Genomic DNA, 27,735 nt, shown 5'->3' on the forward strand with positions numbered 1-27,735 from the left:
TGAGTCTGGGCTGGATATTTCTCATCTGTGCTCTTGCTGCACCCTATCTTGACCTTTCCCAGGAGCGTCTAAGCACAGGGTGATTGACTGTTTGGTGCTGTGGAGAGGATTCCAGCCCTGGATGTTAAACCAGATGGTCTCTTATAGTCCATTCTAATTCAGCAGACATAAGACTCTTAACCAGGTCCATGGGAGAAACTTCTGGGTATGCTCAAAATCTGTCTTTTATTTCTGTACTTCAAAAGTAAAAGCATTCCTGTATTTTTTAGTCTCGAGTAATTTCTAAATTTAAAAAGTATATATATTTTTTATAATATAGGAGACTATTTAAAATTGAATTGTGACTAAAAAAAAATGAATGCCTACTAAAGTATTTGGTGCTAAAAGTGGAAGAAAAACATCCTTAGCCTCACACCCAAGTAAAACCACTGGTAACGTTTTAGTGATTCTTTCTGGTCTTTAATGTATGGGTTATTTATAAGTACACGTAAAGTTTGCTGGCACGATTTTTGAGAACTGATCTGGACTGCTTTTTGTGCCATTCTTCCTTCCTGCTTCAGACGTGTCCCTCTTCCTGTTTAACATGTTTCTGGATCTCCTGCCTACCCCTGCCTCAGTGACCAGATTCTCTCCTGTCTTACTTCCCCTTCTTCGCTAGCATTTTCCTCTTGGTACATCAACATCCATGGGCCTTTCTCATTGGAAGGAAAAACACCTCCACACAACCCACTTCCTCCACCTCCTGTTATCCTCCAGGTAGTTCTTTTGAAATCGAGCTTTTGACAGTTCTCTGCAGCCCCTGCCCCTCTGCCTCCCTTCTTGTTCACTCAGAACCACTGCAGTCTGGCTCCCACTTCATGCTGCACTACATTGGCTCTTCACAGTGCCTCCCAGCTGCATACAGCCGCTATCTGCCCTGGTGTCTGGTCTCACCTCACATCCTCACATTTCCTTCCTTCCTTCCTTCCTTCCTTCCTTCCTTCCTTCCTTCCTTCCTTCCTTTCCTTCCTTTCCTTCCTTTCCTTCCTTTCCTTCTTTCTTTCTTTTTCTTTCTTTCTTTCTCTCTTTCTTTCTCTCTCTCTTTCTTTCTTTCTTTCTTTCTTTTTCTTTCTTTCTTTCTTTACAAGTGGATCAGTTTATTAAGTAGGAAGTAGAGAAAGTGGGGCACAAATAGAAGTATGTAACACCCAAACTGAACCAAATCTGAGATTCCTGAAAAAACATCTTTAGGTTACACAGTTGGCCACTTCTCCCCTGTTGCCACAGGGGCTTATCAGGGGAGATGAGGGCATAAGTCAGGTGACAGGATCAGTGGTTGCTTCCTGGGGCTGGGATGGAGCTGGGAATGATCTCTGTGGAATTTTTGTTTTTTTAATTTTTTAAATTTATTTTTGAGAGAGAGACAGAGCATGAGTAGAGGACAGGCAGAGAGAGGGGGAGATACAGAATCTGCAGCAGGCTCCAGGCTCTGAGCTGTCCGCGCAGAGCCCAGCGTGGGGCTCACACCTTGGGAACCGCAAGATCATGACGTGAGTCGAAGTTGGACGCTTAACTGACTGAGCCACCCAGGTGCCCTGATCTCTGTGGAGATCAAGGCCAGGTCTTGAGCTCAGGATCAAGACTTCATAGCGGATGCAGCCAGACCAAGCAAAGATGGCTACAACCATGAAGCCCTGCACAGCAGTCTGGGTGCACATAATGAGCTGAGGACGGTGGCTCTAACCCCAATGGAAGCAATAGAGGCTGTAGGTTAGGGCGTCCGGATGTGCACAGCCGTCCAGTTATCACTGGGTTCTTGAGGGTCTTGCAAAGGAACTTTTCCCTGAAGCTTTCCAAAGTCTGCAGACACTGGGGCTAAAGCCCTCGGTCACTAGGGGCTGTGATGGTTCAAAGGGTGCCTCCAGAGTAACAGGAGCCACATGTCCTGGGGAACAGCTTTAGGAGAAAATACTGATTTTTTTTATTATCAGTCTTGACTGCAGCTTTTGACACTTCCTTTCCTCCTCTAAGCACTCCACTTCCTTGACTTTTTTTTTATTGTGGTAAAAAACATATAACGTAAAATTTGCCATCTTAACTGTTTTTGAGTATACGGTTCAGGAATGTTAAGTATGCTCACATTGTTATGAAACATCTCCAGAACTTTTTTTTATCTTGCAAAACTGAAACTCTGTACACATTAAACAAAATTCCCCTTCCTCCAACTCCCTTGACTTTTATGAGCCTCTTCTTGCCAGAATTTTCTCTTATCTCTGGTCAGTCTCAGACTTAAAAAAAAAATTTTTTTTTGTAGGCTTCTTTTTTTTCCCTTTCCTTTTAAATGTCATTATTAAAGTATTCTCATGCACTATTGGTGGTAGTATAAACTGAAAAGGCCTTTCCAGATGATAGGGAGTATATTATCTAGGAAAATAAATCATAGTCATGTCATTCAACCCAGCAGTTTTTCCTCTAGGAATCTGTTTTAGGAGAGAGGTTTGATCTTGTGCTCAAAAAAAATCATGTTACCAAAGTGTTAATTGCAACATGATTTGTTTCAGGGGTAAAAAATGGCAACCAGACAAATGTAAATGGCAACCAGAAAATGGCCAAATACATTGTAACCAATGTTTGGACTAGTAGATTGGAATTTAAAAAAAAAAATTTTTTTTTAATGTTTATTTAGAGAGAGACAGAATGCAAGTAAGGGAAGAGCAGAGAGGGAGAGGGAGACACAGAACGGAAGCAGTCTCCAGGCTCTGAGCTGTCAGCTGACTTTGGCTGGGGATATGATCTGGTTTGTGAGTTCGAGACCCGCATCAGGCTCTGTCCTGACAGCTTGGAGCCTGGAGCCTATTTTGGATTCTGTGTCTTCCTCCCTCTCTCTCTCTCAAAATAAAATAAACATTAAAAAATAAAAAAAAAAAAATAGGGGCGCCTCAGTGGCTCAGTCGGTTGATCGTCCGATTTCAGCTCAGGTCATGAGTTTGCAGTTCATGAGTTCAAGTCCGAGTTTGCAGTTCATGAGTTCAAGTCCCACATTGGGCTCTGTGCTGACAGCTCAGAGCCTGGAGCCTGCTCCAGATTCTGTGTCTCCCTCTCTCTCTACCCCTCCCCCACTTGGCACTTTGTGTCTCTCTCAAAAATAAACAAAAGTTTTTTTAAAAAATGAAAAAAACTGGGGCTCCTGGGTGGCTCAGTTAGTTGAGCGTCTGACTTTGGCTCAGGTCATGGTCTTATGGTTCGTGAATTCAAGCCCCGTGTCGGGCTTTGTGCTGAGCCTGTTTTGGATTCTGTGTCTCTTTCTTTCTGCCCCTCCCCTGCTCGTGCTCTGTTTCTCTCTATCTCAAAAAGTAAACATTAAAGGGGCGCCTGGGTGGCGTAGTCGGTTAAGCGTCCGACTTCAGCCAGGTCACGATCTCGCGGTCTGTGAGTTCGAGCCCCGCGTCGGGCTCTGGGCTGATGGCTCGGAGCCTGGAGCCTGTTTCCGATTCTGTGTCTCCCTCTCTCTCTGCCCCTCCCCCGTTCATGCTCTGTCTCTCTCTGTCCCAAAAATAAATAAAAAACGTTGAAAAAAACATTAAAAAAAAAAGTAAACATTAAAACAAAAAAAAAAATTTTTTTTAAATAAATAAATAAATAAATAAATGGAGAATGTAGTCATGTCTTACTTGTGAAAAAAGGAAGGTAAGAAATAGGGCAAAGAATCAGTGCCCCCCAGGGTTCTATATTCTTCAGACCCTTCCTCATATTCTGTTTTTATCCTGTGTACTTTCCTTGTGTGGCCTCTCAAAACCCCTGGTGTCAGCTACCATCTTCAAGATTTCTACTTGGAATCTCAAACTCTACATGTCCAATGCTAGGATCATTGTTTTTATTCCCTAATTCTGATCTTTTTATTTAAATTCTTATTTTGGTAAGTAAGAATTCACCATTAACTATCCAAGGCAGAAACAAAGGAGTCATATACATTCTTCTTTTAAAAGAAGAAAGAATATAGATTCTTTCTCTTAATTGCCTTTATTTGAGCCTTTATACTATTTTTTTTAATGTTTACTTAGCTATTTTTGAGAGAGAGGGAGAGCACAAGTGGGGAAGGGTCAGAGAGAGAGTGAGACAGAGAATCCGAAGTGGGCTCCAAGCTCCCAGCTGTCAGCTCTGAGCCCGACACGGAACTTGAACCCACAAGCTGTGGGATCATGACCTGAGCCTAAGTCAAATGCTTAACCAACTGAGCCACCCAGTTGAGCCTTTATATTTTTCTGAATTTTTACAGTAACCTCCTAAAAAGGTCTTTCTCTTACTCTTATCTTCCCTACCACCTACTTTTTCTACACTACTGCCAGAATTATCTGACAAACAGAAAACCGATCATGTCAATTTCTTTTTTTTTTTTTTAAGTTTATTTATTGATTTTGAGAGGGAGAGATACAGCACAAGTGGGGGAGGGACAGAGGGAGAGAGAGAGGAGAATCTGAAGCAGCCTCTGCACTGTCAGCACAGAGCCCAATAGAGGGCTCAAACCCAGGAACCATGAGATCATGATCTGAGCCAAAACGAAGAGTCAGACACTTAATTGACTGAGCCACCCAGGAATCCCTGATCATGTCAATTTCTTAAAGGATTAGAGTTAGTGTCACCTGGAATGATACAAATCAATATGCTTCTAATGTGATGTATTAAGAACACAGTATTACTTCCATGGCATTTTTGTCCAAAATGAAACCTGAATTTAATCATGAGGAAACATCAGACAAACCCACACTGAGAGACCTTCTCATTTAACTGACCTGTATTCTTAAAATACCAAGGTAATGAAAGACCCAAAAGTGTTAGTAACTTCTTCAGATTAAGAGAGTTTAAAGAAGCTTCACAATTCAGTGAAACACAGTCTTGAATATTGTTTTGCTAAAGGAGATTATTGGGACAAGTGGCAAAATTGGAAAGGGGTTAGTAAATAATAGTATTATGTCAATGTTAATATCCTGATTTCTATAATTTTACTATCATTATGTAAGAGAATGTTCTTATTTTTAGGAAATACACAGTAAAGTTATTTAGGGGTAAAGGCAACAAGTTTATAATTTATTCTCCAGTAGCTCAGAAAATTTTTATCTATTCACATTTATATAGAGAGATTATAAAAAATATGGTAGGGTGTTAACATTCAGGGAATCTAGATGAAGGGTAAATGGGATCTTTTTACTATTTGTGCAACTTTTCTGAAAGTCTGAAGTTGTCAGAATAAAAATATATAAATGTATGTCAACAAAAGAAATCCTTCAGGTACTTCCATAGCTTTCAGGTTAATTTCAAGTATAGTGTAGTGTCCCAGGGCCTTCAGTGCTGGCTGCTGCCCACCTCTCTCTACTCATCTTCCAGCCCATCTCTGCCTAAACTCTCAGCTGACTTCTTGCTTCTCCATGCTATTTTATGTACCTTAGAAGTCCCACAGGGTTGTGGGAGAGGGATGGGCTAAATGGGTAAGGGGCACTAAGGAATCTACTCCTGAAATCATTGTTGCACTATATGCTAACTAATTTGTATGTAAATTAAAAAAAAAAAAGTCCCATCCCCTGCTCCACAATGCTAACTCATCATTCTTTAAACCAGTGGTTCTGAACCAGGGGTGATTTTGTCCCCCAGAGGATATATGTCAAAGTGTAAAGACATGTTCGGTGTCACAACTGGAGGACTACTACTAACTTTTGGTGGGTAGAGGCCAGGGATGCTGCTAAACACTCTTCAGTGCAGGCCAGACCGCTACAACAAGGAACTTTCTAGCTCAGATGACTACAGTGCTGTGATTGAGAACACTTGTTCTAAACATACTTTGAGAGCCATTTCTCAGAAGTCTTTCTGACCATCCCAAGTCTGGTTTAGAATTCCCTCTTCTGTGTTCCTCTAGTACCTTGTGCTTTTCTCTTCCTCATCACTTATCTCAGGGGGACTAGGTTTCATTAGGCTTATTGGTATATAGATGGCACTCAGTAAGTGTTTGTTATTTGAATACTGTGTAGATTGCCTTACAGTAAAGTTTTTGGCTAAACTTTTTAAAGTTTTTTGTTTTTGTTTTTGTTTTTTTTTTGAGAGAGAGAGTGAGGGAGAGAATGAACGGAGGAGGGGCAAAAAGAGAGGGGGACAGAGGATCTGAAGCAGGTTCCATGCTGACAGCAGCAAGCCTGATGTGGCGCTTGAAACTCATGAAGCCCAAACTCCTTACATAAGACTTCTCATGGCAAGGCCCTTGCTTGCCACTCTAGCCTTGTATCTAGTCACTCCCTCCTTTGGATCCTTCAGGTCAACCTTTTTCTGAACCATGTAGAGTTCCCTGAACCAATCATATGCCCTCTTCTGGGCTTTTGAATGTGCTGTTTCATGTGCCTAAAGCCCTAATGCTAATGCCCCACCCTGCCCCCATCCCCAATACCTAGCTACTCTTGTTTGTCCTGTTGGTGACACCTACTCCTGTAAAACTCAAAACTACCCTCTCCTTTTAGCCTGGGTTAGGTATCCACATCTCTTGCCCTCATAATGCCCTGTGAAACATTTATCACTTTTTTTTTTTTTAATTTTTAAAGTTTGTTTATTTTGAGAGAGGGAAAGAGAGAATCCTAAGCAGGCTCCACACTGTCAGCACAGAGCTCAGCATGGGGCTCAAACTCACAGACCGTGATATCATGACCTGAGCCGAAACCAAGAGTTGGACACTTAATTGACTGAGCCACCCAGGCACCCCTGTCACTTCATATTTTAAGTGTATGGTTATATAATATCTTCTACCATTAGAATTAAGTTTCTTGAGTCAGATTTCTTTCTCCCAAATGACTGGCACATAGTAGGCTTTCAATGAATAATTGTTGGACAAATGAATGGATGGATCTTGGCCATGAGTTCCAGGTTGGCACATTATTTGTAGGCTCCTTCTGAACTGGCCTCTTTTTCCTCTTGCTCCTTCCAGGACCTGGGTTTCAGTGATGAGACATGGGGTATGATGTAACCCGTTTCCAGGGGGATGTTGACGAAGACCTTATCTGTCCTATTTGCAGTGGTGTCTTGGAGGAGCCAGTCCAGGTGAGTCGGTCTGGTGGCAGGTTTGGTGGGGCACTAGATGATAGTAGAGCTAATAAAAATGTTCATAAGTAATGGGACCAGTGGGAAGTCACTGTGTTCTGGCCTCCCTCCCCCAATTCCCCCTCCCCCACCCCCTTGGCAACACACACATACAGAATAGAGGTTTGGTGCAGAGGAGCAGTGGCAGCTACAAAAGGAATAGGGCCTTTCAGAGTCTGTCTAGAGGTAGATGCCACAGAAGTCCAGCGCTTCAGATTTTCTTCTGAGGTCACTCTGAGATTTATTCTGCTATAAAATGGTCACCTGTTTTCTGTCTTCTGACAGTAGCTCAGGAACTTCCCTTTGTAGGGGTTCTGACTAGGTTCTGTGTTCCTACCATGTTTGAACTTCTGGACTCTCCTAAGTTTTCTCTGTATTTTGATGATGTAGTGTTTCAGTTAATCAGCTAGTCTGCCTGCAAGCCTGCAATCCTGCCCTACTCTCTAACAAAGAGGGAGTAGGGAACTGTATGTACTGTCCTATTTCCTTCTTGGGACTTGCTGGAAAAACCAATTAAAAAACAACTTTAAAAAATTTTTTTAAATGTTTATTTATTTTTGAGAGAGAGAGAAAGTGCAAGCGGGGAAGGGGCAGAGATAAAGGGAGACTTCAGGCTCCCAGCTGTCAGCACAGAGTTCGACGCGGTGCTCAAACTCACAAACTGCGAGATCATGACCTGAACCGCAGTCAGTCACTTAACGGACTGAGCCACCCAGGTGCCCCTTAATTTTTTTTTTTTTAATGTTTATTCATTTTTGAGAGAGAGAGACACACACACAAAGTGTGAGCAGGGAGAGAGTAGAGAGGAGACACAGAATCCTAAGCAGACTCCAGGCACCGAGCTATCAGCACAGATCCTGATGCAGGACTGGAACTCACGAACCCTGAGATCATGATCTGAGCTGAAGTCAGACGCTTAACTGACTGAGCCATGCAGGTGCCCCATGGAAAAGACAATTTTTTTATTTTTTAATTGTTAAAAATTAATGAGGAGAAACTCATGATTAACAGGCAAGTATAATAAGTGAGATGAAGTCTTAACAGTAGCATTCATGGGACATCATCCTGCATGGTCCTTATTGCCTGCCCTCTGTAAATACCAATGAATCCTCTGGCAGTCCTGGCTGGCTAGACATAATCCCATTTTCCAAACCAGGACACGAGTCAGTGAGGTCTCACGGCCCTTCCCCAACTCATTGCTTATACAGCTCCTGGGGGCTCCTCTTGATCCTTTTTTTTTTTTTTTTTTTTAATTTTTTTTAACGTTTATTTATTTTTGGGACAGAGAGAGACAGAGCATGAACGGGGGAGGGGCAGAGAGAGAGGGAGACACAGAATCGGAAACAGGCTCCAGGCTCTGAGCCATCAGCCCAGAGCCCGACGCGGGGCTCGAACTCACGGACCGCGAGATCGTGACCTGAGCTGAAGTCGGACGCTTAACCGACTGCGCCACCCAGGCGCCCCTCCTCTTGATCCTTTGAGTATATTCTTATTCCAGTGTTCAACCAGTCAAGGAGTACTGAGCTGACTGAAAGGTGCCTGAGCTGACTGAAAATCCGACTGCCAGGGCGCCTGGGTGGCGCAGTTGGTTAAGCGTCTGACTTCAGCCAGGTCACGATCTCGCGGTCCGGGAGTTCGAGCCCCGCGTCGGGCTCTGGGCTGATGGCTCAGAGCCTGGAGCCTGTTTCCGATTCTGTGTCTCCCTCTCTCTCTGCCCCTCCCCCGTTCATGCTCTGTCTCTCTCTGTCCCAAAAATAAATAAACGTTGAAAAAAAAAATTAAAAAAAAAAAAAAAAAAGAAAATCCGACTGCATTCCAATGGCAGCTAGCCCTGGACCTATACCCTGTCTGGGCCTTTGCAGCCTACTGCCAGTAGAACTATTGGCTGGGTGTGGAGCAAGCTATTGGTGGTGTCGAGAGGTCATGGGGTGTGTCAGTTCCTTCCCTTCCCCTGGCAGGGCCTTGTCTATTTTCTGGCACTATCATTTGAGGTGAGTCACGTGTGGAGAAGTCAGTGTTGGTTCATAACTGTAAGTCAGGAGTTGCCCCCCCACCTCCACCTTTTGGGAGTAGGCCAGGAAGACCTCAGGATGCCAGGTTACCAGACACATATCCAAGGGTAGAAGGCATCTGCTAGGAATGCTGATATCCCTACATCATATTTATTTAATTTTTGAATAGGTGATAAGTTCATACGGTTCAGAAACCAAAAGAGTAGAAAGAGGCATACCGTGAGAACTCTTACTCCATCCTTGTCCCAGCCCATATAATGTCCCCATAGTTAACTCTTTTTATTATTAGTTCATTTGCCCAACTTTCTTACGTGGAGCATAGCACATTCTGTATATTTCTGCAGGGGTGGCAGGATTGGATAGAATGGTCACGAAAGAGGTGACAGTCGGGCTGAAATCTGAATGATAAGGGGATGTTCATGATAGGATTTAGAGGAAGAGCATTTCGGGCAAAGAGAAGCTGCAAAACCGGAGATGCTGAGGCAGGAGTGAGCTGGGTATAGACAAAAACAGAAAGGAGGTCAGACTGGCCTGAACACAGCACTGGGAGCATGGTGTGTGGTGAAGAGAGGTCAGAGGCACAGGGCCAGATCAAGCAGAATTGTATACGTCCTGAGTAGGAGTTTGGACTTATTTTAAGTACAAAGGGAAGCCACTGTAAACTTTTAAGCAGGAGTGATATGATCTAGTTTGCATTTTTAAGTGATCACTGTGGCTGACGAATGTAGAATGAATTATAAAGGGGTGAGGTAGAAGTAGGGAGACCAGTTAGAAGACATATTTAATAATATAGGTGAGAGATGATAGTTTGAACTGGGTTAGTGGCAGGACAGATGGGGAAAAGTGGACAAATTTAGGATTGTTTTTTGGAGATAGGATCTGTAAAGATTTTGGAAAGAATCAAATATATCTTTGAGTGAAAAATAAAAATCTATTGATAGTTGCATTAGTGACATTGTGAATGACTCTTTCAGTTACGAAGCCTTTCTTTGTTTTGGTCTTTGGTGCCTGTGTGCACCTTGGAGGCAGAACCTGTCTTGTATTGTAAGCACCTAGCAGAGTGTTTGGGAAATAGCACACCATTCGTTCATCAACAACTACTAAATGCCTACTGTGTTTGTCCCATGCCAGAGGCCAGGGAATCCTCTCACTTTGAGGGATTAAACTTTAGAGGTTATCTGATTTATCAAAGTAAGCTGAAATACGATCTTTATGAAATTGAAAAGAATGTGACTCTATGAGAAAATGGCTCTGTTTGGGAGGATAGGCCTCACCATTGGGATTCAAGGCAATGCCTCAGGTCAGCCCTCATAAAATAGGAACCTGGGCCCACACAGAGAGGACTCTTAACTTCTCACCAGGAGTTCAAGGTGCTTGTTTTGTTTTGCTTTCTTATATTGCATTTTTGTCAGTAAATCTCTTCCCTGTGTCCTCTCTACTCATCCTTCAAGACCCATGTCAAATTATGTCCTCCATAATAAATACGTGCCCTGATTGACCTAGCCTAGAAAGATCTCACCCTCCTTTGGATTTCTTTGGCAGTTATTGTGTATGCAATCCAGTTGGCAATTAATAATCGACTGCCTTGTGTCATCTCTCCTATTGTCCTGTAATATTATTTATACCTCTTATTGTTACATAACTTTTTACTTGTTTGTCTTATGTCACAATTCGTTTGGAATCTTGAGCACAGGAAACCTATCTGAAGCCTGTTGCTACACAATGTCTTGCCCATAGTGCATCTGTCCTTCCCTGTGACCCCCAGGGACCTCTGGCCCTGGAAGCTGCTCAGAGGCTTGAGTAGCTTTGCAGAGTTATCATATTCAGGCTCTTAGCTCCTGCTAATTCTCTTGTGCCCCTTTTGCCCTGCTCTCCCTTCTAGGCACCTCATTGTGAGCATGCTTTCTGCAATGCCTGCATCACCCAGTGGTTTTCTCAGCAGCAGACATGTCCGGTGGACCGTAGCGTTGTGACGGTCGCCCACCTGCGCCCAGTACCTCGGATCATGCGGAACATGTTGTCAAAGCTGCAGATTGCCTGCGACAACGCTGTATTTGGCTGTAGTGCTGTTGTCCGGCTTGACAACCTCATGTCTCACCTCAGCGACTGTGAGCACAACCCCAAACGGCCTGTGACCTGTGAACAGGGCTGCGGGTGAGATTACTTCCCTTCCCCTGCCCCATACAGATAAGGACCTTCCCATTTATAACTCCCCCTCTCCCCCCACCCCTTTTTCCCAGATCCCTTGCTCACCAGCTAAGGCAGTTTCCTGTGCATGTACACAAGGAGTGTCCTTGGCCTCCCTGGCTCTCTACCCCAAGATCTCACTTCGTGCTGCTTTTTCAACTATGATCTTTTTGCTCTTGCTTTAATAAAAGAAACGAGGCAGCAGTTCCCAATCTGTGTGCTAACACTAAGGATTGATTTCCTTTATTCTTCCTTTTCAGCCCAGTACTACTTTCTCTTTGTCAGATTGACTGCTCTAATTTCTAGCCTTCTCATATTTCCTCTTGCCCTGTTCCTTTCTTTCTTTGGGGTGTGAAATAGTTGATTACATGCTGATAGCCAGGGCTGTGAATCTAGGGCTTCTCAGAAGGAATGAGTGAGAAGGAAAGGAGAGCCATGTGGTAGATAAAACACTGTCTTAGAAAGGGAAAGAGGCCCAGAGAAAGTAGATAGCAAAAGGATGTGGGGGGAGCTGTGGAGAAGGAAGTGAAGGGAATAAATAAGAGGGGAGGCCTGAATGTTAGAAATCTGGGGTAGAAGAAAGCCCACTCAGCAGTTTTGTGCCTTTGCCCACATGTCCCATTGAGCGTTTCTGTTCTGTTTGTTTCCCACCCTGGGTGGCAGCCTGGAGATGCCCAAAGATGAGCTGCCAAACCACAACTGCATTAAGCACCTGCGCTCAGTGGTACAGCAGCAACAGACACGCATCGCAGAGCTGGAGAAGACCTCAGCGGAGCACAAACACCAGCTGGCGGAGCAGGTAAGGCCCAGAGAACATAGGGGAGAACCTGTCCTTAATATGCAGACATGTGTATATAACAGATGTGTGACTATGTATAACTGCATGCGTGTGTCTGTGTATATGTGCAGAGAGCCATGGGTGAGAAGCACCAGTGTGAGCATGCAGCTCGGTGCCTGTGACTGTGTGCCTGGGTGAGTGGATACTCTGCCTCTGGCTTGGTAGGGAATCAGATTGGAGCTTGTCTCCCTTTCTTTCATCCCATCAATGTCATTCATTCACCTAACATTCATCAAATGCTTTCTCTAAGAAGGTACTCGGCTAAGCACTACGGATACAACTGTGAATGAGATAGTCATATCCCTGTCTTCCTGAAGTGTATAGGTCTGGTTTTTCCTCAGATCTCTCAGTTGCCCTCATTCTCAGACTATCTTCTGTCTTTCATCTGTTGTCTGCCCTAACCATCATCCCTGGTTCTTCTTCCCTCCAACAGAAGCGAGATATCCAGCTGCTAAAGGCATACATGCGTGCAATTCGCAGTGTCAACCCCAACCTTCAGAACCTGGAGGAAACAATTGAATACAACGAGATCCTAGAGTGAGTGTCACTCAGGACATGGTGTCACTTGCTCCACATCCTGGCACCTAGCCCTGAAAGGAGGAAGTGCAAGGGATGGCAGAAGGGCGGGTAATAAAAGGGCTGGGCTGGGGCCACTGCTTTTCAGATGTTGGGATGAAGGATAGGGACCAAGGAGAAGAGGATAACTTCCAGCCCCACTATAGGATCTCCTATTCTTTTGGGTGGATGGAAGGGAAAGCTTACCCAAGTATTCAGTTCATTGAGACTTAGGTGAGTACCCACATGTACAGAGCCCTGTATTAAAGGCTGTGGAGTGCTAGGAGGGCCAAAAAGAAATAGACATTGTCCCTGTTGTCAGGTAGCTTACAATCCAGAGAAGACAGTCAGTGCAAATCCAGGGGAAGGATCTAAAATGCAGCATAAACAAGCAAAGTCTAGAATCCCTTTCAGTGCTGGAGTCCCATGCAATTCATAGACTAAACTCTTAAGTGTGAATCAATATATAGAGAGTAAACAGTGCTGCATGGGACACAGGATAGAGGAATAATCACTTCATTCGGTAAACATTTGTTGAGCACTTAGTACGTGCTAGGCACTGTGTGTGTTTAGTATTGGGATTTTTAAGAAAAATGACAGAAACTCTGCACTTTTGAGTTTCATCTGGTGAGTGACATGTGGTGACTCACATGGGACCAACTAGGGAAGGATTTAGAGTTTCTGAACTAGTGATGGAAAAAGGAAGATGGGAGATTAGGGTTAAACTGAGCACCGAGTGGGTGGTCATTCCTATTAGGAGAAAAAGCCAATGAAGAAAAGGGGGATGAGCTGGAATGACCACCTTCAACCCCCTCCACACAGGTGGGTGAACTCCCTGCAGCCAGCAAGAGTGACCCGCTGGGGAGGGATGATCTCGACCCCAGATGCTGTACTCCAGGCTGTAATCAAGCGCTCCCTGGTGGAGAGTGGCTGTCCTGCCTCTATCGTCAACGAGCTGATCGAAAATGCCCACGAGCGTAGCTGGCCCCAGGGTCTGGCCACACTAGAGACAAGACAGATGAACCGGCGCTACTATGAGAACTACGTGGCCAAGCGCATCCCTGGCAAGCAGGCTGTTGTCGTGATGGCCTGTGAGAACCAGCATATGGGTGACGACATGGTGCAGGAGCCGGGGCTTGTCATGATATTTGCGCATGGTGTGGAAGAGATATAGGAGATCTCGACGGGCTAGCAGGAAGAGATGGCAGTCAGAAAGCCCATCGCTCCAGCAGCTGGTCCCTGAGTCCTCCCTACTACCCATAGTACCGTGGCTTACACACGGGCCACATGTTTCCCTGCTCTTCTGGCACTGAAGGGCCCCGGGGCACTTTGCTCAGCCTTTCAGGTGGGAAACACAGATTCCTTCCTTTTACGTAATTTCTTCCCCTAAGATGTCTGTAAATTTTCAGTCAGTTTGGAAAAGTCCTCACCTCTATATCTGTTTTCCTGCCTAGGGTCCCTGGTTCTAGATATTTTTAGAAAGCACAAAGAATTTTCTCTAGAGGATCAGGGTGGAGTGAGGAATATCTAATCGTTCCCCCTCCTCCAAAACCAGGGAATCAGAGCAGGCAGGCCTGTTGACACTAAACAGCACTTAGAGGGCAGCTCTGGGGAGCAGACATCCTGAAGAAATGGTAAGGGTGGAATCAAAACCCTAGAAATAATGAGGCCAGTAACTGGCCCTTAGGGAAAGACTGGACCTCTGTACCAAGCAATACTCTGTCCAGCCCACCTTACAGGTGCAGGCTCCTGCTGGTTCTGCAGGTGTGCAGGTTAGGATGCCGAAAATTTCCAGATGAGCTCTTCTTTCCTACATTTTCTCATAATTAGGGAATGACAGGGTTGGGAGTAGGGGATTAGTCTTTTGAGGTGGATGTGTTCAGCAAGAAGCAGCTCTCTGGCTTTTGCTGAAATCAGGTAGGCACTGCCTCTGGCATGGGCCGTAATAGTTCCATAGACCCCTCTCCAGCCCTGTGATTGTAACTAGTTATTTTGATAATTTCCTTTGGCCATTGTTTGTATTTCCTTCTCTCCCCCCCTCCTTTTTTTTTTTTTTTAGAATGGCCTGGTTATGGCTACCCTACTTTTCCAGTCCAGCCACATTGTTGGCAATCTAATTTATTTACTTTTTTTTTTTTTTTTAAGAAAGGAAAAAGAAAAAAAAATTAACAAAGCTTAAAACTTTCTTTTGATATTCCTATTGTGGGGGTTCTGGATAGGGTGGGATGGGACAGGGATGGGATCTGTTTTATATTTTTCCTTTTCAGCACAATCTTTGGCTTTAATATAAGAAGGGCCCAAGGGAGTCCTTGGCTGAACTTATGTCTGCCCCAACCCTCCATAACCCCATCTGAGATGAGACGCTTCTTTTGTTATTCCAGTGATGGATGTGACAGTCCAACATCAATGCCTGTGCCCTCTGAACTTTGCTCCAGTCCTTCCAGGGGTCTCCTTGTAAAACTCTGTATTAATTTTGAAGACATTGCCATCCCCCTAACCCCCAGTTTCCTTGGAGATACATAGTTGGATTCTAAGCTTCACCAGGCAAGATGGGAGAGACATGATATCTCTGTGTCTCTGAGTACAGGCTGTGCTTTGTCTTACCCATGCCCTCTGAGAACTTCAGCTCCATTTTAGGCTACCCGGGCATTCCTTGATCCCTAGCTAGGGTGGCTAGTAGAGCTAGAGAAGGGGAGGGATAGAGGGTGTGATTATTCTAATATACCAGTGGGAGTGGGGTTGAAGACATATGGCCATATAACAGTTTCTTCTCTCTTTGGAGTTTTATTCCAGGCCAGCTTGCCTGCTATAGGTCTGGGGAGTTGGGTCATGGCTCCACTGGGAATGGGGTGGAGGGATACAGCTTGAAGGGAGTAGGGAACAGTCCTGTGTTCCAGCTCCAGGACATTGTGCTCAGGAATTTGAAAACGCTGCTATACTTAGTCTGGTTACTACATTTCTTCCACTCCCCTCTGACCCTGCCTGCCTTACTGAGGCCCATACTCTCCTGTCATCACCTTCAGACAGAGCCAGGAAGCTCAGTTAAGGCTTCCCTCCCCTTTGCACTAGTGTCTCTGCGGGTTGCTGGTTGTGTTATATGTGCTGTTCCATGGTGTTGACTGCACTAATAATAAACCTTTTACTCAACTCTCAATTCTTAATTCAACATCACTCCCCTTCTTGTGATGCTTTCTCCTCTGCTTTGCCCTTTCTCTCACCTTGATTCCCCTTATTTCTTGCTTTATAACCTACGTTTGTCGTAGAACTAACCTCTGTTTTAGGAGGATGTCTGTCTGGGAGTGTGCACCTCACTTTGCTCTGTGTGCTCTCCTCCCACTTTCCCTCCTGTCTCCTGTTCTGTAGAAGCCAACATGTTCTATCCAGTGACCTGAACTGTGTTTTTTTTTTTTCCAGGGTTTGCCTTTGCCCAAATTCCATGTCTTCCTAAGTGTTCCTGGGGTTTTAGGACAATTTCAACAGAAGAGATGCATGTACCTTTCTCCATTGTCCCACAAGCACCTTTGCTTTGGAATCTGGGATTCCATCGCAGTCAGGGATGCCTCCACTACCCAGTGTCTCCTAGCCAGGGAAGTAAATGTGAGGAAAGGAACCTGGAATGATGGAACCTGGTGTGGTTGTCAAATCTTGATAAACCCTTTCACAGGCATCTGCTGCCACCTTCTCTCCCTGCCATGAGAAAAAGAAAATCTTTTTCCCCCAGTAGTATATTTGCAATTTGTTGAGCATTTATGATGCACTTCCTGTAAATCCATTAATACCCTCGATACTCTAGTGTGGTTAAAAAACAAAAGGGCATAAGGACATTCCTGTGCTCTGAATCTGCTACACTTTCATGTGCACAAGGTCTGATTATAAAACACTGGTGAACACATACATACATACACTATATATATATATATATATATATATATATATTTTTTTTTTTTTTTTATTATATACTTTATTTTTCCCCTGAAGCTTATTCAAAATTACTTTCAGAACCTGTTGCTCATTCTTGTGAATGTCACAAATGGTGCCAAATCAATCTTTTAGGGTATTTCGGTTTTTGGAAACAATATTCATTGAATATTCTGCAAGGAACTCAGGTGGGGATGGGTGTCATGTAGCGCAATGGCACCTACTTTCAAAGGATGTATTCCATAATGGAGATAAGTATATAGGAATAATAAATGTGGTAAGTAGAGCTACAAGCAATATGTGAGCAGAGGGAAGATAAAGGCACCGATTCTGATGGGTACCAGGAAATACTTGTTTAGAAGTGGTATTTATTCTAGATCAGAGGTTGGCAAACTAAAGATTGCATCCTGCTGCCTGATTCTGTAAAAATGTTTTACTGGAACCCAGCCATGCCCATTTGTTTATGTATTGTCTGTGGCTGCTTTTAGATTATAACAGCAGAACTGAGTAGTTGCCACAACACTATGACCCACAAAACCTAAAATATTTGCTACTTGGCCCTATAGAAAGTTTGTCAGCCCATTGTAGACTTTTAAAGTCAGGAGAACAGGTGGGGAAATACAGAGGGTTGGTTTTGATTCTTTACTTCAGTGTGTTAATTTGAAGAATCGGAACATTTTCCTACATTGCCAACATAACATGCTTAAAATTAACAATCTATATTCACACTTCCCTAACTGGTTTAAGAAAGTACTTTTAGAGCTAATTTTTGTCCAGCCCTGGATCCAATCCAGGAACCATGTATTAACTATCTTTTGCACTCCTGCAACAATCTTTTTTGTAACACTGATTTGTTGAAGAGATCGGGCCAGTTGTCCTGGAGAGTGGTCTTTTTGGATTTGATTGATTGCTTCTGCGCGGTGCCCTTTAACTTCCTCTACCCTATTTTTGCTAAACAGAATTTGATCCAGAGCCTGAGAGATTCAAGTTAAGCAGTTCTGAGGATAGAAGACATCACAGGAGAGTTGTTCTATGTTGTGTAACATCAGGTGATAGGCCCAATTGTCCCACCATTAGTCTGATCTGTTCATGGTATACTTATATGATTGAGAGGTTTTTTTAAAAGCTGCTCAGGTGCCCTGAGAAGGGGGCAGCTGGCAGTGCAGTTCAGGTGGGTTGCTGCCATACAGCAACAGGGGCCCCATATTGTCAAATCTTCTTGCTTCTCAAGAACCATTGGACATCCTAATGTTTATTCTAAATGCCACAAGTTTTCAACGTTGGCTTAATTTAAAAAAAATTTTTGTTGTGGGCCAAAAAAAACAGGGTCCACCAGTTTGCAACCTCTGCTTTTAGGTTGAGACCATAGTGTGAATAAAAACAAGTTATGGTGAAGGATATATTAAAGAAGGAAGACACCAGTGCAATCTGGAGCATAGAGTTTGTTGAAGGAAATGGTGGAAGATAAGACTAGAAATAATTTGGGGCCAATTCTTGGGGGGCTTTGAATACATGGCAGGGAATTTGGTCTTTAATTTTTCAGGTAAGTTTTTGACGAGGAGTAACCTCCAACTCATGATTCTGGTGGCAATGGAAAGACAGTGAAAAATTGGTGACAATACCAAATAAGCTTTGCAGTAAATCATGCAATAGGATGAGAGCTTGAAAGAGCAGGAAAGAGGACAAGAGACAGGGAATAAAGTTGACAGGCCTTAGTAACTGACTAGGTTCACTCAGCCAACACTTACGGCATACCTGTCATGTGCCACACGTGACATGTATTTGAGATGCACAAATAATTGAGAAAAAAGTCCTTAAAGGAATTTGCAGTTTAGTAGGTGACAGACACTTGAACAAAGGAAATGTAAAATAATATATTGCTAATAAGGACTAAGTACAATGGAATGATAGGAGGAAAGGGTTCAACTACCTACTACCAACGGTGAGATGCTTCTCAGAAGAATCACTTAGGGATGGGGATGCCTAGGTAGCTGAATCGGTTGAATGTCTAACTCTTGACTTTTGGCCCAGGTCATGATCTCATGGTCATGAGATCAAGCGCTGTGTCCAGCTCTGTCCTGGGCATGGAGCCTGCTTAAGATTCTCTAGGGGTGCCTGGGTGGCTCAGTCAGTTAAGTGTCTGAATCTTGATTTCGGCTCAGGTCATGATCTCATGGTTCATGAGTTCAAGCCCAGCATTGGACCCAGCATAGAGCCTGCTTGGGATTCTCTCTCTCTTCCCCTCCCTCCTCTCTCTCAAATATAAATAAACATTAAAAAAAAAAAAGTTCTCTCTCTGCCTCTCCCCTGCTTACTCTTTCTCAAACATTTTAAAAAGTGACCTTTAAAAAAAATCCTTTAAAAGAAGAATCACTGGAACGGAGTTCTGAACAAGATCAGATACTGGCAGTGAGGAAAGAAGGTTGTTCATTTATCGTGATTTGGGCACTATTGTAAGTATCAAACATCTCATCATCCCAACGGTTTTTATCAAAAGGTGCCTATTGCCATCTCCATTTTCTATGTGGGAAATAGCCAACAAAATTCGCATAGCTAATGATTAGAACTGGGATTTGAACCAAGAAAGTCATTTCAGAGCTTGAGTTCCTAACCAGTGCACATAACCAGGGTCACGTAACCAAAGATGAGTCACAGCTAAAAGACAGATTTCTCCTGTGAGAATGAAAGATAGGGTCATTATTAACCTGAATAGGCAGGAGGAGAGGATGAGCAGGTTTCAATGGTGAAGTAATGAGCTCAGGTGGGGAACATTGGGTTGAAAATACTATCACATAAAGGTATTTAGCCAGTAAATGGAAACGTGGATCTGGGGCTTAAAAGCATGTGGATTTGGGAGTTATCTGCCCAAAGGTGGTCAAGAAATTGTGGGAATGAGGGGCGCCTGGGTGGCGCAGTCGGTTAAGCGTCCGGTTTCAGTCAGGTCACGATCTCGCGGTCCGTGAGTTCGAGCCCCACGTCAGGCTCTGGGCTGATGGCTCGGAGCCTAGAGCCTGTTTCTGATTCTGTGTCTCTCTCTCTGCCCCTCCCCCGTTCATGCTCTGTCTCTCTCTGTCCCAAAAATAAAAAACGTTGAAAAAAAATTAAAAGAAAAAAAAGAAATTGTAGGAATGAATGCCAACACCAAAAGGACAGGACGAAGGCTAAGAATGGGACTGGGGGTGGGTGGATTCCAGAAGTAATCTGGAATAAATTCTGGAAAATAGATGCATGATAAAGTTGGCTACCGCTGCAGCTTAAAAAAAGATTTAGAATGATTTTTTTGTATGATAATAGGATTATAGTGTGTGTACGTCTTGAGTACAGTTGACAAGTAATGAATCATTTAAATGTGGCTCATAAACTAGCTGTGAAGGAGTTCCAGAACTGTTTTGTGCAACGATGGCACTGCATAGTCACATAAAAGCAATTTTGGATAAGGTCTCCTAATTTGTCACTGAAAAGTTTAGTAGGGGAAGGCATTAGCTACTCAGTTATAAGAGAAAGAACTTCATGAGAGAAGGTATTAAGTTGTCAATGGAGATGCTCAGCCTGATTAAATTGGGGGTATCTCGCTGGGAAGAATTAAGGATTTTTAAAAAATGGTTGAATTTAGGCAGGGTGTGTTGATCACAGAAGCATGTTTCTCTTTTTGTTTTAAAATACCTTTTTTTTAATGTTTATTTTTGACAGAGAGACAGAGCACGAGTGGGGGAGGGGCAGAGAGAGAGGGAGACACAATCCGAAACAGGCTCCAGGCTCTGAGCTGTCAGCACAGAGCCCGATGCGGGGCTGGAACTCAAGGACCGTGAGATCATGACCTGAGAAGTTGGATGCTTACCGACAGAGTCACCCAGGTTCCCCTAAAGTATTCTTTTTTAATGTTTATTTTATTTTTGAGGAAGAGCAAGGGAGGGGCAGAGAGGGGGACAGAGGATCTGAGGCGGGCTCCATGCTGACAGCAGAGAGCCCAACACAAGGGCTCCAACCCATGAACTATGAGATTATGTCCTGAGCCAAATTTGGAAGCTTAACCGACTAAACCATCCAGGTGCCTCTAAATAAACATTAAAAAAAAAAAAATCTCACGATATTTAAATGTGGTTACTGCAGAAAAAAGTATTTACTCTCTTGAGCAACACTGCTGATTTATAAAACCTAATATCTTAATTTTTCCAATAAAACTCTTCCCTACCATTTTCTTTGTAAAAACAGTAATTTTAAAATTCAATGTATAACACTCCCATTCTATACATGTGGGCCGATATTAATCCTTCCCCTTCTACAAATACTTTTTTTCCCCCCACAAATACTAAGTTTTTGTTTCAGGTTCCCCAATGACCAGAGTAAGAAGGGCAAGATGAGATGGAGCAAAAGAAAGCTTAAGAGTTGTCTGGTTAGCCTCCAGATCAAAATATAACCAAGAGTGACATTAAAACAACCCCTTCAGGAGCCCTCAGATTTCCAAATAGCTCTGAGGCTCAGAGTCTTTTATTTGCCTGGAACACTGTAGATCATCCAGATCAACTACCATCATGAAACCCAAGTCATGAACAAGATTCTATATACCCTCTGCTTGATTGTCTCTAAGAAAGTCGACCATCATCTGAGTCCCATGGTATACACCTTCTATTACTAGATATTGAGTCAAAATCTACCTTCCTGATGCTTCAGCCTATTGAAACCCAATAGTATCTTCTGTTATTCTGTTTCTGTGTGACAACCTTCCAATTAGATGAAAAGTTGGCTGTCATATCCTTCCTAAGGCTTCTTCATGCTAAACACCCACAGTTCCTTCAGTATCATTTTAAGTTCCTTCTCAATTCTGGCAATTGACCAATGGAAACACTGAGAACCCTCAGGGCAAAATCAATGTGACTCTTATAGTGGTGAAACTGGGGCACCTGGAAGGCCACTGTAACAAATTAGATGATGTGATGGAAGAAGAAATGATTGATGAATTATGGGCATGGGAGAAAAGAAAATGTCAGATTATTTCTTAAGATTGGAAACTAGATGGAATTGAGAGAATAGTATTAACAGAAATGGGAAACGTCAAGAATGTCATCTTGGGAAAGGAGCAGTTTGAGTTTTGGGTGACATTAGGTCAACTATGAAGTCATAGGTAGCTGAAGGTACAGGACCACAGTTTGGCTTGGGATTTTTGTCTTGGAGTAGGAAAAAGAATGGAGCTTTTGGCAGAATTCCACAGAAGGAGGGAGAAAAGAAATGAGATGGAGAAACAATGTTCTAAGAGAAGAGAGTACAGTGTCTCTGAAGTCCAATAAGAAATCAATAGTTTCGGGGGCACCTGGGTTGGCTCAGTCAGTTAAGATATGATTTTGGCTCAGGTCATAATATGGTTCATGAGTTTGAGCCCCGTGTCGAGCTCTGTGCTGACAGCTCAGAGCCTGAAGCCTGTTTCAGATTGTGTGTGTCTCTCTCTGCTCCTCCCCTGTTCGCACTCTGTCTCTCTCTCAAAAATAAACATTTTTAAAAGTTTAAAAAAAAAGAAAGGAAGGAAAATAAAAAGAAAGAAAGAAAGAGGAAGAAAGAAGAAAAAGGAGAAAGAAAGAAAAGAAAGAAAAAAAAAGAAAGAGAAAGAAAGAAAGAAAGAAAGAGAAAGAAAGAAAGAAAGAAAGAAAGAAAGAAAGAAAGAAAGAAAGAGAAAGAAAGAGAAAGAAAGAGAAAAGAAAGAAAGAGAAAGAAAGAAATGATTTCAGGGCTCCTGGGTGGCTCAGTCGGTTGAGCATCCGAATTCAGCTCAGGTCATGATCTCTTGGTTCGTGAATTCAAGCCCCACATCTGGCTCGCTGCTGTCAGCACAGAGCCTGCTTCAGATTCTCTGTCCCCCTCTCTCCCCGGCCCCCCCCCCCACTCTCTCAAAAATAAATAAACATTAAGAAACTGAAGGTTTCAGGGGCACCTGGGTGGCTCAGTTGGTTGAGGATCCAACTTCAGCTCAGATCATGATCTCACAGTCTGTGGGTTCAGGCTCCACGTCAGGCTCTGTGCTGACAGCTCAGCGCCTGGAGCCTGCCTGCTTCGGATTCTGTGTCTCCCTCTCTCTCTACCCCTCCCCTGCTCATGCTCTCTCAAAAATAAATTTTTTTTTTAATTTTTTTTTTCAACGTTTATTTATTTTTGGGACAGAGAGAGACAGAGCATGAACGGGGGAGGGGCAGAGAGAGAGGGAGACACAGAATCGGAAACAGGCTCCAGGCTCTGAGCCATCAGCCCAGAGCCCGACGCGGGGCTCGAACTCACGGACCGCGAGATCGTGACCTGGCTGAAGTCGGACGCTTAACCGACTGCGCCACCCAGGCGCCCCTCAAAAATAAATATTTTTTAAAAATTAAAAAAAAAGAATCCAACTTTAGCTCACGTCATGATCTCAGTTTATGAGTTCGAGCCCAGCGTTGGGCTCTGCACCGACAGCCCAGAGCCTGGAGCCTGCTTCAGACTCTGTGTCTCCCGCTCTCTCTGCCCCTCCCCCTTTCACACTCTCTCTGTCTTTCTCAAAAATAAACATTAAAAAAAAAAGAAATCGAAGTTTTCAAAGTTAGCAAAGGTTTTCACAACAGAGTATTAAGAAAGTAAGAAGCTAGAGGCAGAGAGTATACATTTTATTCCAAAAACAGAAGTAGAGATGCCTGGCTGGCTCAGTTGGTGGAGCATGCAACTCTTGATCTTGGGGTTGTGAGTTCAAGCCCCATGATAGGTGTAGAGATGGGTGGCTTAGTTGGTTAAGCATCTGACTTCAGCTCAGGTCATGATCTCACCACTCATGGGTTCGGGCCCTGCATCAGGCTCTGTGCTGACAGCTCAGAGCCTGGAGACTGCTTAGGATTCTTTGTCTCCCTCTCTGTCTGCCCCTCCCCCCACACACACTCTGAGTCTCTCTCAAAGGATAAATAAGCATTATAAAATTTTTATTTTATTTAAAACACTTTTGGGGCACCTGGGTGGCTCAGTCGGTTGGGCAGCCGACTTCAGCTCAGGTCATGATCTCGCGGTCTGTGAGTTCGAGCCCCGCGTCAGGCTCTGTGCTGACAGCTCAGAGCCTGGAGCCTGTTTCGGATTCTGTGTCTCCCTCTCTCTGACCCTCCCCCGTTCATGCTCTGTCTCTCTCTGTCTCAAAAATAAATAAATGTTAAGAAAAAATTAAAATAAAATAAATAAAACACTTTTTTGTGTTTATTTTTGAGAGAGAGGGAGAGACAGAGTGTGAGTGGGGGAGGGGCAGAGAGAGTGGGAGACACAGAATTTGAAGCAGGCTCCACACTCTGAGCTATCAGCGCAAAGCTAGACTCGGGTCTTGAACTCATGAATCGTGAGATCATGACCTAAGTCGAAGTCCAACGCTTAACCAATTGAGCCACCCAGGTGCCCCATTAAAAAATTTTAAATAAAGGGCACCTGGGTGGCTCAGTCGGTTAGGCGTTGGACTTCGGCTCAGGTCATGATCTGGTGGTCAGTGAGTTTGAGCCCCGCATTGGGCTCTGTGCTGCCAGCTCATAGCCTGGAACCTGCTTCAGATTCTGTGTCTCCCTCTCTCTCTGCTCCTCCCCTGCTTGCTGTCTGTCTCTCAAAAATGAATAAACGTTAAATTTAAAAAAAAAATTTTTTTTTTCAACGTTTATTTATTTTTGGGACAGAGAGAGACAGAGCATGAATGGGGGAGGGGCAGAGAGAGAGGGAGACACAGAATCGGAAACAGGCTCCAGGCTCTGAGCCATCAGCCCAGAGCCTGACGCGGGGCTCGAACTCACGGACCGCAAGATCGTGACCTGGCTGAAGTCGGAAGCTCAACCAACTGCGCCACCCAGGCGCCCCTTAATTTTTAAATAAAATAAAATAATCTAAAGAAAAAATAGAAGGAAGTAGAAAACAACATGATGATTTGGAACTGTCAAATAAAGGTGTAGTTTTGTTCTGATTTAATGGATTGATCCTGTGCAATTTGAATGTGTTATGGAAGGATGTTTATGTAAGTTTCCTTAGAACTTTGAAATGAGTGGGCTTTACAAGCCTATGTGGAGAAGGTAACTTTAGGGCAAATAAGCAAAGTCAAATACCGAGCCAGAAACTAAAGAATGCCTGGGGGGACCTAATCATATAAGTCAAGGAAAGGTATAAGGATAGAGGATTTGTTGGGATAAAAGGGGTAAAGTGAAGGAATTGAGGAGTTCAGGTGGGCTGTGGGGATGGTAGAAATTTATCTATTGTACATGAAGGTTTGAAACCTTGGCCTCTCACCTATGACAGTTACAGGGAAAATATTTGAGAGTGAAAGGTATGATCTCCAAACACCAAACAACCTCTGCTAGCTTTTCCGTCCAGATCCTCCATTTTGTAAGCCATGGTGCCTTCTTCCCTTCACAATATAGTTGTTGGTTGCCCTCTGCTGGTCAATTTTGGTCTTGCCTCTCCAGACATTTAAATCTGAGAGCATGCGCAAAATGGCATTTGGTAGGAAGCTTGAGTACTGAGCCTGTTAGTTTATTAATTCATTCACTACATATTTGCTCACATCTGTGTATAAAAACCTAGTAAAGGAAATACAAAAAAACCAAAATACACAGTCCAAACTCTCAAGAAGCTTACAGTCCAATCTGAATGAAGATTAAAACATGTATACGTAACTACTGTAAAAACACATAGAGGGGCACCTGGATAGCTCAGTCAGTTGAGTATCCAGCTCTTGATCTTGGCTCACTCAGCTCAGGTCATGATCTTATGGTTGGTAGGATCTAGCCCTGCATTGGGCACTGTGCTGACAATGTGGAGCCTACTTGGGATTCTCCCTCTCTGCCCCTTCCCCACTCACTCTCTCTCTCTCTCTCTCTCTCTCTCTCTCTCTCAAAATAGACATTAAACACAGACACACAGACACACAGACACACAGACACACACACACACACACACATCCATTTACTCAACAAAGATTTTTTTTTTTTTTAATTGAGTGGCTTATATGTGCCAGGAATTTACATCCTACTGGGGAAGATTGGGGTATTGTAGGTGACAAGTAACTAGAGAAGACTTCTCAGGACAACTGACATTGAAGTAGAGGTTGAGTAGAAGGTGAGGATGAGAAAGATTATTTCAGGCGGAGAACAGCATGAATACAGACAAATACTATACCAGGAATGCCAGTGGATAGAATGTAGTGAATGTGAAAGAATGGTTAGTGAAAAGGGACCAGGTCAGGAAACCCAAAAAGCAGCCATGAAAGGGTTTAAGGTCTCTGGCTACGACTGGATGCTTTAGTGTAGCTTTCCATATATTAACTCATGTGGTCCTCATAACCCTACTTTCCTCATGAAGGCCCCAGGAAGTAGTGGGTCTAGCCTGCCCTCACCCTGAAAAAAATGGACAGACTTAAGACATATTTAGGAAGCAGAATAAATATAACTTTTAATTCTTACAGAAGTGTGTCAAAGGAGATTCCTTGCATGCAACCAGGTGGATGGTGGTGGTAGAATGATGGGTTCCAGCTGGAGGAATCAAGAGCTTCAAGGAGGAAAGATGAAAGGATGTGCAGGATGGGAAGGGATAAATGATGGGGTATGAAGGAAGGAAGGGTACAGTGGTGAGGGTGATCTCGGAGAGAAGAGCATGAAAAAGGGTATGAAGGCAGGAAACTGCAAAGTGTAAGTGTGGGGAAAGCTCTATGAATTACTACTGAACTCCCTGCACTTGGGGAGATTCATCTTGGAGAAGATGCTGCTGTGCAAGAAATGAAATACAAAAAGAACATCCTCAACAAGTATCCCAGATATTTCCTATGATCAGAAATTGGTGGGGGTGGGGGTGGGGGGCAGCAAGAACCCGGTAAGGTGAGTACAGGAGGGTTAGAGGTCAGAGAAGGAATTAATTCCCTAACCCGGTTAATACACAGAAAATTTAGAACAGTACTTAGCACATAATGAGCATTCAGTAAGAAGTGTTATCTCCCCACACTCCAGCTCCAGCCATTATGTTTCATAACATAAGCTGTTATGTTTGACAGGCTACTCCCTCCTAGCCCAGTGATTTCTGAGATGCGCCTCCTCAAAAAAATCCAAATGAGAGTATGCTTTTTCCTGGGTCTCAGTTATAATCAGACTTCTGGTCATGAAATCCAGAGATGCCCTCTCTTCCTGGAAATTCTAATTTTAACTATTACAGCACAGGAGGCATTCAGATTTCCAAAAACCTAACCCTTCTTCAGCCAAATCCTTTGCTATTCCCTTGCCCAAGAATGAAACGTGTGTCAAAGCTCTAACAAACCTGAAGTTACAGAACTGCGAAGGTGTCCAGTATCCTAGCAGCCGATACAGTTGTGCAAATTAAGCTTCCCATGATCACCTCCATCCGTCCCAATCCAGAGGTGAGACCTCTCAGCTATTTCTGACACAGAAAGGTAAATGCTGGAAAGACACGTGCGAGGGGAGTTCCTTCTACGTATCCTGAAGGAGAGAGAAAAAAGCGGCCGTCACGAACAGGATTCGAACCTGTGCGGGGAAACCCCATTGGATTTCGAGTCCAACGCCTTAACCACTCGGCCACCGTGACTTCCAAAACTATGTTTTGCCGCGCGCTTACAGAAGGGGTCCGCACTGCGACCAGGGAGGGAGTGTGGCAATGGGAAGCCGACTCCGACCACATACAGGATGTGTATCCTGGGACCCCCGCCCTTCGCCCCTTACCTCGCTTCTATGCCACTCAAAGGAACAGTCGGGTGGACCGGGTGACTCAGGGAGGGAAGAGGGGTCTTAAAGAGCGTATGCTATTTAGAAAGCGATGGCGAGGCCTGTGAAGGAAGCAGTTGGAGGGAAGGGACTGGGACCCAGGGTAGCGGCTAGAGGACTCCTCGGGTTAAGGAGTGAGAGGGGTGCTGAGGGAGACTCAGGAAGAGTTGAAAAGAGGAACTCCTGGGGATGGATGAAAGAGAGGAAGTTCTTGGGGAAAGGGGTCTGGGGTTCCTTGGAATTAAGGACTCCATGAGGGGTTGGGAATGTGCTGTGAGCTGGGGGCGTCCCCTTGGGGTAGGAATAGAAAGGTTCCCCATTCCCTGGGCTGAGAGGCAAAGGGGCAGGAAAGGCTTCGCGTCGGGTACAGAACGATCTCAGGGGAGTGGGCGCCCCCTCC

General features: G+C 44.0%; 1 protein-coding gene, 1 long non-coding RNA gene and 1 other non-coding gene across 7 annotated transcripts in view; 1 reads left to right on the forward strand and 2 right to left on the reverse strand.

The window, feature by feature from the left end:
* The window catches only part of RNF41 (ring finger protein 41), a 31,558-nt gene extending 14,074 nt beyond the window's left edge, over positions 1-17,484 (forward strand). For 4 of the 5 annotated variants that reach the window (XM_040491735.1, XM_040491734.1, XM_040491733.1 and 1 more), the window contains 5 exons: positions 6,941-7,053; positions 10,987-11,258; positions 11,955-12,090; positions 12,563-12,666; positions 13,507-17,484. In XM_040491735.1, coding sequence (XP_040347669.1) covers positions 6,964-7,053; positions 10,987-11,258; positions 11,955-12,090; positions 12,563-12,666; positions 13,507-13,858 — 954 coding nt within the window. In that variant the 5' untranslated portion in view covers positions 6,941-6,963 and the 3' untranslated portion in view covers positions 13,859-17,484. Of the gene's footprint in view, positions 1-186; positions 206-6,940; positions 7,054-10,986; positions 11,259-11,954; positions 12,091-12,562; positions 12,667-13,506 lie in introns of those variants that run through there. The other variant, XM_040491737.1, reaches the window with a different exon arrangement.
* An 8,513-nt stretch (positions 17,485-25,997) lies between these two features.
* Positions 25,998-27,729, reverse strand: LOC121040935 (uncharacterized). Its single transcript, XR_005795498.1, has 2 exons — positions 27,294-27,729; positions 25,998-27,053 (listed from the first exon to the last, which is right to left on the reverse strand). It is a non-coding gene; the product is annotated as an uncharacterized LOC121040935 (long non-coding RNA).
* On the reverse strand, positions 27,078-27,159 carry TRNAS-CGA (transfer RNA serine (anticodon CGA)). Its single transcript has one exon. It is a non-coding gene; the product is annotated as a tRNA-Ser (tRNA).
* Positions 27,730-27,735: the final 6 nt, after the last annotated feature.

Source organism: Herpailurus yagouaroundi, unplaced genomic scaffold (assembly GCF_014898765.1).
Source record: "Herpailurus yagouaroundi ecotype Mexico unplaced genomic scaffold, PumYag 182, whole genome shotgun sequence".
In the NCBI taxonomy this organism is placed as follows: Eukaryota; Metazoa; Chordata; class Mammalia; order Carnivora; family Felidae; genus Herpailurus; species Herpailurus yagouaroundi.